This window comes from Protomyctophum bolini (genome assembly GCF_963924005.1).
Source record: "Protomyctophum bolini genome assembly, chromosome: 11".
Taxonomy (NCBI): domain Eukaryota; kingdom Metazoa; phylum Chordata; class Actinopteri; order Myctophiformes; family Myctophidae; genus Protomyctophum; species Protomyctophum bolini.
This window is the reverse complement of record NC_137872.1, coordinates 15,541,210-15,552,347: the sequence shown is the minus strand read 5'-3', so window position 1 is coordinate 15,552,347 and position 11,138 is coordinate 15,541,210. Positions and strand designations below refer to the sequence as shown.

General features: G+C 43.5%; 1 protein-coding gene across 1 annotated transcript; it reads left to right on the top strand.

The window, feature by feature from the left end:
• Positions 1–1,136: 1,136 nt before the first annotated feature.
• Positions 1,137–2,339, top strand: LOC308323306 (regulator of chromosome condensation-like; the record flags this gene model as incomplete). The annotated part of the gene is made up of 1 exon (XM_080775027.1): positions 1,137–2,339. The coding sequence occupies one exon, from the start codon at positions 1,137–1,139 to the stop codon at positions 2,337–2,339; it is 1,203 nt and encodes a 400-aa protein (XP_080631153.1).
• Positions 2,340–11,138: the final 8,799 nt, after the last annotated feature.

Genomic DNA, 11,138 nt, shown 5'->3' with positions numbered 1-11,138 from the left:
GAATACATGGCATAAAGGTGCTATAGGTGCAAAAAAACACACCCGTGTGAAGTGAGGGGTGCTCTTATCATCGTGTATCATCTCATACTGGCCAATCAGAATGCCTGTTGCCTGTGATTGGTTAGCTGATTTGCTCATTTACGTAAATATTTCCTTCAATATCAATGGCGTTTAATGTTTTAATGTTTATATTACATCATATTTAGCGGAATTCTGATGTCATTTCTCCATGTCAATGGTCAAACTTGAGACGGTCGGGGACAACATAGCTGACATTTAACCGGAATTCTCTTACCGTGGTCAATAGCAAATCTTGAGACATGTGGGGACAAAAGCTGTTTATAGAAGGGGCGAGCGGCCCTTACAAATACAAATAAAATCACACTTGTGTGAAGTGAGCGGTACCTTTTATTGAGGTCATCCTTATGTTCCCTAAGGTTCTATGTTCCCCATTTAGCAGTTAGCAGTTAGCACCGCTCAAAAAATAAAAAGCTTTATGGTATACAGTATCTAATATCTATAAATAGATAACTCCATGTGGGGAACCACGTAAATCGAGAACCACCGACTTCATATAGGAATAAAGGGACACAGAGAGACAGATACAAAAATCTCCATACATGGACATAAAAGGGACAGACAGATGGGTGGAACGGGTATTGCACAGCCGGGTGGGGCATGGATCACCAACTTCCATCGTTATACCGACTCTGTGCTCTACAGCCGGGCACCGGTCTAGTGACTCTGTGCTCTACAGCCGGGCACCGGTCTAGTGACTCTGTGCTCTACAGCCGGGCACCGGTCTACTGACTCTGTGCTCTACAGCCGGGCACCGGTCTAGTGACTCTGTGCTCTACAGCCGGGCACAGGTCTAGTTTGGGTATAATAATCCGGCCAGCACTCTGACATCAGCGCTGTGACATCAGGAATTCCCATGACTATGACATAATGCAGGAACAACGACATACACATGCTTAGTTTGGTTTAGTTTGGTGGCACGGCCACATGTACATCGCATTTATTTCGCCGACATGCCTGCAATACGTATGTCAGGGAAGTCTCCAAGCAAGACTTCTAGGAAAAGGCACTCGCCATATCATGGGGGAAAAGGGAAAGTTCATCCCAGGAATCGTGGGATGAAGACGGGTCACGAGGAAAAAGTGAAAGTTCACCACAGGAGTCACGGGAAGCAGCCGGGTCAGGTTCTGGTGCTGGGCCAGGGCCTCTTCGGACAGCTGGGTTTAGGAGACAACATACCGCAACGGAAGAAGCCGGCCCTCGTCCCCCTGCCAGAAGACATCGTGCAAGTAGCAGCTGGAGGAGTGCACACGGTGTGCCTCGGTGGTTCCGGAAGCATCTACACGTTTGGCTGCAACGACGAGGGTGCCTTGGGCCGGGAGACGTCAGACTCTGCACCGGAGAATTGTCCCGGGAAGGTGGTCCTGGGAGAGAAGGTGGTTCAGGTTTCCGCGGGCAAGTGCCACACGGCCGCCCTCACAGAGGACGGAACCGTGTACCTCTGGGGCTCGTTTAGAGATAGCAATGGCATTATGGGCCTTTTGCATTCCAAGGAAAAGTGCAACGCTCCTGTCAAAGTCACCTTGAAAGAGCCTGTGGTTAAAGTCGCATCGGGTGACGACCACCTTGTGCTGGTAACACGTGGAGGGAACCTCTACACGGCAGGGTGTGGAGAGAAGGGTCAGCTGGGAAGGGGGAAAGATATATTTTCTGACAAACGAGGCAGGCAGGGCCTTGACCGGCTACTGATTCCCCAGCCGGTGCTATTAAAAGGCAAGGTTCACATCATAGACGCCTTCTGTGGGGAACACTTCACCTTCGCTCTATCAGAAAATGGCTGCGTGTATGTATTTGGTCTGTCAAACTACCACCAGCTCGGGACTATAGAGACATGTTATTCTCCAGTGAAACCGACCTGCTTCGACGACTCTACCACAGCCTGGGTGGAGTTCTCTGGAGGAGAGGAGCATGCGCTCTGCCTGGATAGCGAAGGGCAGGTATACAGCCTGGGCAGTGAGCATTACGGTCGTCTGGGGCTGGGCCAGGGAGCCGCACAGAAGAGCGAGCCCTCGCCCGTGCCTGGGATGGAGCTGGCCAGTGGAGTGAGCTGTGGGTCCCGTGTCAGCTTTGCCATCACTAGAACAGGTTCTGTGTACGCGTGGGGCATGGGCACCAACCTCCAGCTTGGCACAGGGGAGGAGAACGACGAGTGGAGCCCCGTGAAGATATCAGGCAAACAGCTGGAGAACCGCACAGTGCTAGCGGTGTCCGGCGGAGGGCAGCATACAGCTCTGCTGGTCAAAGCCGAACAGGAGGGATGAAGACTCCACCATAATCATGAGTGACCCGTTGACCCACATGCCGTAACTGACGAGAGAGGGACTGGGGCTGCATCCACAATAACATATAGGCTCTCAGCCACCACTCTGCAGTGATTGTAGTGGATTGAGTACTGGGGTGGTGTTAAGCCTTTTGTATCTTAAAAACTTAAATCAAGCTTGGGAACTGATTGATCCCAAGTTAACAAAACAAGATTTCTTTGCGTGTGGTGTGTCTGTGTGTGTTGCAATTGAAAAACAAAATAACTTTCCATTCCCGCTGGGGACACTGCGGGCGCGTTCTCTCCCCCGCCATCAGTGCCCATACCCGTGGCGGGGTTGGCGAAAGGGCCTTTCTGTGTGGAGTTTGCATGTTCTCCCTGTGTCCCCTAGGGTAGGTACCCTCACAAAAACATGCAGTGATCCCGGCCTCTATAAACTGCCTCCCCCTGTCCAGCCGGGGCGCCTGATGGGGGGGAAAGGAACTGGTCCGAATAACGTGTCCCTTCCACGGGAAAAACTGGAATTTTGTTTTAGGAAAGGTACTTTTGCTTTGGCAGACTTTTTATGCAGGGCGTGGGAAATAAGGCAGAATGTTTTGTTGCAATATTGAATGCAATGATATGGTGTGTCCTGTAAGCCCATGTGGGCTGGGCGCCTTGACACAAAAATAAAGAAATCTATCTATCTATCTATCTATCTATCTATGAGGTGTGTCTGATGCCCCCCCCCCCCCCCCACATTTGTGGGATAAAAAAAAAGAAAAAAAGAAAGGAAAAAAAAGAAAGAAAAAAAAAAAAAGGTAAAGAGTAAAGAGACAGAGGGAGGGAGAGTGAAGAAAGAGCAAGGCATGCTTCTTTCATCCTAGAGTATCTTTTCTCCCGGGACTGGTCTCATATGAGAGAATGTGACAGCTCCAACGTTTTCCTTCCCCCCCCCACCTCTCCCCCCTCTCTTTCTCCTTCATTCTCTCCCTAGGGCTCAGCCATTAAGCCTGAATTTTTTACTACGCCGTACACCCATGTTGTGCGCGGAAAATAGCTCACTGCATCGCGGATGCGACCCACTAGTGGCTACCCCAAGTTCTCTGTCTCTCTCTCCTTCCATATATATATCCATCTATCTTTATAATACATAATGCATTTTATTTATATGGCGTGCAACAATACAGAATAAGAAAAACATTTGCATGAAAACAATATGAAAAAAGAGGGATTAAAAAACAATTAGTCTTATCTATGTCAAATAGAATCAATCAGATCACGCATAGATACAATATGCTAGACTCGACAGCTCACACATACATAACAGATGTGACGTCTTTATAGCTGAGAACTCCCACAGGACTGTATATTAAACGGCCTAGCTCAGAGCACATCTTCTCACTGACACACAGTACAGTATGTGACACGTGATCCTATTACTGTGTGACACATACTGTAGAATAGGTCAACCGCAGCCGTTTCATCTGACAGTGCAGTGAGCACCACTTTGGGACTGCACTGCACCATTGTTGTCGTTTTTAACCATATACTTCGTTGACCGGGGTCCCCCAGGGCTCTATACTAGGTCAGCTTGTTTTTTCACGGTACACCAAATCTCCTCCTCGCAAATAGCTGATCTACAAGCTCACAAAGTGTTGCAATGCCAAATGTTTGCCCGCAGAATGCGGTCTCTATAGTAAATGATGGTGGTTAAGAATGTATGTATAACCAATCAATCAATGACTCATGTTTTATTTATTAAATCTAAATTCCCAGGACTCCTACAAGAGTAGCACAACGTAACACCGTTCGTACAGAATTCTTGCTCGAAACCCCTTGAGGGGGAGAATTTCCTTTAAAAATAAATAAATAAATCACTGTAATTGACGGTGACAGTCGGCACGATGACTGGGTTCCATTCCAATAGTCGTATCAGTGGTTGAAGCCGCAAGAAGTCAGCTGCATCGGTGCACCACTGATGCTGGGCTCCCCGCGGACCTGTGGTGGGTCCGGTTGCCTGCTCAGTCTGTACAACATTGACATATAATGCTCCAGGGGGGGGGGGGGGGGGAGCAATAAGGGTAATACTGAAGTTTATTGCGCTAGTCCCTCCTATGCCCAGCTTTGAGGGTTTGTGTGAACACAAACATTGGCTGATGATTGGCTGATCACGCCATAGCGATGATTTGATTGGCTGAGCAAAGTACATATTGAAGATAAAAGTGAAGATGACAAAAGTGATTGGCCGGAATGACATTTGTGATGATTTCAATGGCTGAGCACGGAATGTGATGCATGATAATAAGAGCGCCCCTCACTTCACACAAGTGTGATGTTTTTAGCCCCTCCTATAAACAGCTGTAGTGTAGATTCTGTAGATTAAATGCCATTGACAATGAATGGAGAATTTACGTCATACTGTATGTGTCTGAGCAAATCGGCTGTCGGTATGTCGGTGGAAAGTCTTGGCCAATAAGGGACCACCATTCTTGGTGACGTAACTAAGGTATGTTTCAGTGTTTCAATAATTGATTAGAGCGCCCCTCACTTCACACGGGTGTGATTTATTTCTGTTAGGCATACATGGACAGTATAGTGTAAAAACACTATGTTCTACTGTTTTACCATGAATCACAATCAGGAATGGGTTAAGTCATATTGTTCCATGACCAGTGTATTCCTTCTTAGCACATAAGCCTATAGTATCTCCCTTAGACAAGGGGGGACACCGCTTTGACGGTGTAGCAGAGTTTTGGTTGGAAGACTGTGGTTCAAATGCAGGTTACATTGAAGCTGTGACTCAGATTTTCCTGACGGGGGAGGTCAAAGGGGGATTGTATGAGTGGTTCTGTAGTATCAGTGTATCGTAAGGCCTCCTGCATGAATACAGTATCAGCAGGTCATGAGCACCTTTGCTCTTGAAGAGTGGCTGGTAAAAGAGGAGGCAGATTAACTCCCCCTAGCATGATTTTACACATCAAGAAAACAACTCTGTTACAGAGAATCAGGTTATTTACAAATTATTAGAAATGAATACAGTTCAGAGCTAGATGAGTAGACCTCACCACGACAAGAGAATATGCAGTATACAGCAACTCAGTAGACATCAACTGTAGATATCAAAACCTAGAAGCGTTCTCATTGCCTCATGTGTGAGCAGAGGGCAAACCCTTTAGGCAGCAGTGAGCCTTCACTTGTAAGAACATCCGATAAGGACCGGAGGCGTCTTGTTCAATACACATCACAGAGCCTTGAAAAATAAGTTAAGCTACTGTACAAGCTTTACCGTAGGCAGAAAGAATCAAAAGATAATGAGTCAGTGAGAAATTGGTGATACTTTGCGAACTATTAACCTTCGCCAAAACCCAAAAGGCAAAGAACCAGCCCAAAAGGGTAAAAGTAAGAAAAGGGATACCACTGGCAGGTGGATTCCAGCCAGTACAGCTGGCTTAAACCTCTGAGAGGAAGAGTGTATTGAAAGATAAGTTCTTGTGGTAGATAATAGATTCAAAGGTGTCACACTGAGAACTTGTTGAGCTAATAGAGCCAGAAGGTCCAAAGTTCAATAAGGAATATCTCTGTTGTCATCTACAGCTTAAGAGCTCCGAGCACTTAATAGCCTAGTCTTTAAATATCACTGCCTCTGACACTGCTATCACCACCGTCTAGACTCCAATGGGGGGGTTATCCCTCTTAAGCTAATCTTATACATTAAATGTTATCTTTATGCAATAAAACTATGCATTTGCAACAGGTAGATCTCTCCTTTTATTGAGCAGGGTTTACAGGGAATATTGCGGAGTAGATGCCACCACGTGTTGGGCACAAAGGGCCCTATTTTGCGTGTCTTAAGTACCAGGTCTTAGGCGTGACCAATGCGATTTGACCACTCAAAATAACCAAACAGCATTGGCCACACCTCCAGTAGTCATATTACACACCCAAAGTGTTCGAAAAAAGTGAGGGGCGCTCTTGTCATACATCATCACATTCCGTGCTCACTGCTCAACCAATCCAATCATCACATTCCGTGCTCACTGCTCAGCCAATCCAATCATCACATTCCGTGGTACACGAATTATAGGCTAATAAAGCACTTTTCCAGATAACTATTGCAAAGTGCTTTTCAAATGACAATACAACAAATCCTATACAATAAAACCACAGCCGTGTGAAGTGAGGGGCGCTGTTATCTTCATACGTCATCATACATCGTCTCATTCAACCAATCACAATTTCACATCTCCCATCATCTCATTCCGGCCAATCACAATTTGCATGCTCGCCTTCGTCTTCAATTTTTGTGTTCACGCAATGTTTGCGTTTCCCAAACACTCAAAGCTTGCCATTCATTGTCAAAGGCATTCAATGTTTGTGTTTGAACAAACACTCAAAGATAGCTATTCATTGCAATGGCATTCAAAGCTGGACATAGGAGGGGCTAGCGCCCTGCAAAAATAGGACAGGAAGAGGGAAAGTCCAGTTATTAACATACACACTATTACTAGTTTGTAACTAGGAGTACATTATTGATCTACTGCAACAGAAGATAAATCATGGCAGTGTTTTATCATTTACATAGGACATTAGAGAAGGCAGAGAGAGGGAATGACATGCACACATACTTTTGTGTTCTGTAGTTGACACTATCCGGTCATCTATCAGCACACCCCTAGTAAAGCTCTATTTTCTTTTTTTCGCCCACCGCTGCCTCGTTCTCACTCATGCTCGACTTTAAGAAAAAGCACTCAGGCAGGAAATTGTCTCTCAAGAAAGATAAATGAATGGAGGGGATCGAAGACACGAGGAAAAGAGCACTGATGAAGAGTTGGTAGAAGTGAATAATAAAAGGCTGATGTGAGAGAGAAAGGTAAGACAAGAGACAGACGAGACAATGGTGGCCAGTATCAAAACAATGCTGCCTCATATTGACAGTTTTCCCCAGAGTCATTGTAATATAATTTGTGGATTTTAAATTGTGCGTGTGTACATGTGTGTCCACATCTATACAGTACATGTATGATATGTGCCTAGCTATAGTGTTCATGCCAAGTAAGCATATTACAGTTTTTCCTTATTGTTTAGACATTTTCTGATAGCAAAAACATTGTCTGAAAACTGGATGTGTAAAATGATTTGTACAGAACAGAACAAACAATGGAAAATAGGCCTGCAAAAGAAAGAAAGAAAGAAAGAGTCGGTTCCTGTCTGGCCACAGGACATCATCATCCTCACATAGGCAATGTTCTGTCATGGCCAAGCAGCAGGGGAAGTGTCTCCTAGAATTGTGAATACAACCCTGAAATGCCTCAGCAGCTATATCACCACATGCATCTGTTCTGTGCATGTGGGTTGTTCTCATATTCTTTCCATATCCAGGCAGTAACATCTTCTGATTTGAATGGAGGGGTGTGTGTGTGTGGGGGGGGGGGTCACAATGTACAATGTGCGACACCTTTACGCAGGTCCATTTGGTTACATTTGTAACAGTACACTCGAGTAATTAACACTGATGATTTGACTGTGGGCTACATCACTTATTATGGGGTCAGCATATTGTATGTTTTCTTATTTCTGTTCCCTCTCTTGTTATAGGCCTATAGACTATATACCCGAATTAATTCCCGTCTCTCATTCCACCTCTCACTCTTTCAGCGTCCAACTTCAGGTAATTAACCACGTAAGGGTCCATACACACCAGGTTAATGCTTTTATTTCATTTAGCCTACCCTGTTTCGCTTCATCGCCTCGTTATAATCATGCTCAGTGTGCATGTACATTACTGTACCCATAAGACAGCAGTTTAAATGAATGCAAACTGATCGCAGAAAATACATTCTCCCAGTGTGTATATGGACCTTAAGCCCTGTTAGGTCGTAAATAGTGAATATAGACGATCTATAAAATGAACGCATCACATGGCATCGCATTGACTTCTTTTACCATTGGACCTAATTGGATTTTCAATATAGGGACACCAGGGTTAATGGTTATGGGTGACTTTGTTTGATCAATTGATTGATTGTATTGTCAGTCAGACATGTAAACGGCAAACTTTAGACTGTTAAAGCACTTGACTAAACTATTAAAGCAACAGAAAGACAATCCTGGGGACTTATTTCCATTGTGGTCCTATGTATTCAATTAATCAACAGCATAAAACATGAATCCAATAAATAGGCCTACATCAACAAATACAATCCGGACCCTCTGTTGAAGTATTTAGGAGTCTTTTTTAAATAAATATTCCGATCCGCAGCAGCAGTCCAAACATATGCTGTAACTGAGATCCTCCTATACTTATAGGGACCGGGTCTATGGAGACTCCTATTTGGGGAAGCCTTATAGCTTAAAACTCATCCATCGTCACCAGGGGCACCAAAAAGCCCTGACCGCCAGTTTCTATAAATTATTTTATTTTATTTTTATTTTATTTTATAATTTTTTGCCCAACGTTAAACACGTGTTAAAAAGGCGTTAAAGACGTTGTTGGCAGTCTAGGACATCATAAAAAAGAAGTTAAATAAGTCCTTGGCGATGGATGAGGTAGCAGTAACACTGCTCTAACAGACTAACACTGTACTAATGAATGATACCTTCTATTCTCTGCACCTTACAATATATGAAGGTGATATGACGTCATCCGTTTCGTGGCAACATGCGCGTTTTGGCACACATACAGGAGGCATTCGTCAGTGACACTGTGACCGAAATGTTAATTGGACTGCTGCTGCATGGGGAGCAGAATCTTTATTAAAAATGAATACATACAGAGAGTGCGGATAGTACGTATTATCTGAATCTGCACCCAGTATGTACTTTTCCAGAGTGTCCTTGAGCTTAGCGAGCCTTTCATTTGAATCAACAAATACAAATAAGGAGAAGGGGAAAACGGTGGCAGTCAATGACACCTCCTTTCGATGGGAATTGACATTTACGTCCCCTTGTGGTCTCCTGATAGATGCCGTCAATATTACACATTTTTGTGGGAGAGTAGGAGAATGCAAATTCTTACCTAGATCATGGTCGCTCACTCTAGTCTAGTGTTGTGACTGTGGGTGTCACAAACTTTGGAGAAGTAGTTAGGCAGGTGGCAGGGTATTGCAGAAGCTATCCCTTATATCTTAAATACCAATCCCAATTTTTAACACTTTACGCTGTCTACCCTGAGCCATCCCAACTAGCATTGGTGAGCGCGCGCGCGCACACACACACACACACACACACACACACACACACACACACACACACACACACACACACACACACACACACACACACACACACACACACACACACACACACACACACACACACACACACACACACACACACACACACACACACACACACACACACACACAAAACTTTGATTGTACCCTGTACTGATTACATTTCTGTTTGATTGTACCCTGTACTGATTACATTTCTGTTTGATTGTACCCTGTACTGATTACATTTCTGTTTGATTGTACCCTGTACTGATTACATTTCTGTTTGATTGTACCCTGTACTGATTACATTTCTGTTTGATTGTACCCTGTACTGATTACATTTCTGTTTGATTGTACCCTGTACTGATTACATTTCTGTTTGATTGTACCCTGTACTGATTACATTTCTGTTTGATTGTACCCTGTACTGATTACATTTCTGTTTGATTGTACCCTGTACTGATTACATTTCTGTTTGATTGTACCCTGTACTGATTACATTTCTGTTTGATTGTACCCTGTACTGATTACATTTCTGTTTGATTGTACCCTGTACTGATTACATTTCTGTTTGATTGTACCCTGTACTGATTACATTTCTGTTTGATTGTACCCTGTACTGATTACATTTCTGTTTGATTGTACCCTGTACTGATTACATTTCTGTTTGATTGTACCCTGTACTGATTACATTTCTGTTTGATTGTACCCTGTACTGATTACATTTCTGTTTGATTGTACCCTGTACTGATTACATTTCTGTTTGATTGTACCCTGTACTGATTACATTTCTGTTTGATTGTACCCTGTACTGATTACATTTCTGTTTGATTGTACCCTGTACTGATTACATTTCTGTTTGATTGTACCCTGTACTGATTACATTTCTGTTTGATTGTACCCTGTACTGATTACATTTCTGTTTGATTGTACCCTGTACTGATTACATTTCTGTTTGATTGTACCCTGTACTGATTACATTTCTGTTTGATTGTACCCTGTACTGATTACATTTCTGTTTGATTGTACCCTGTACTGATTACATTTCTGTTTGATTGTACCCTGTACTGATTACATTTCTGTTTGATTGTACCCTGTACTGATTACATTTCTGTTTGATTGTACCCTGTACTGATTACATTTCTGTTTGATTGTACCCTGTACTGATTACATTTCTGTTTGATTGTACCCTGTACTGATTACATTTCTGTTTGATTGTACCCTGTACTGATTACATTTCTGTTTGATTGTACCCTGTACTGATTACATTTCTGTTTGATTGTACCCTGTACTGATTACATTTCTGTTTGATTGTACCCTGTACTGATTACATTTCTGTTTGATTGTACCCTGTACTGATTACATTTCTGTTTGATTGTACCCTGTACTGATTACATTTCTGTTTGATTGTACCCTGTACTGATTACATTTCTGTTTGATTGTACCCTGTACTGATTACATTTCTGTTTGATTGTACCCTGTACTGATTACATTTCTGTTTGATTGTACCCTGTACTGATTACATTTCTGTTTGATTGTACCCTGTACTGATTACATTTCTGTTTGATTGTACCCTGTACTGATTACATTTCTGCCAATAAAGT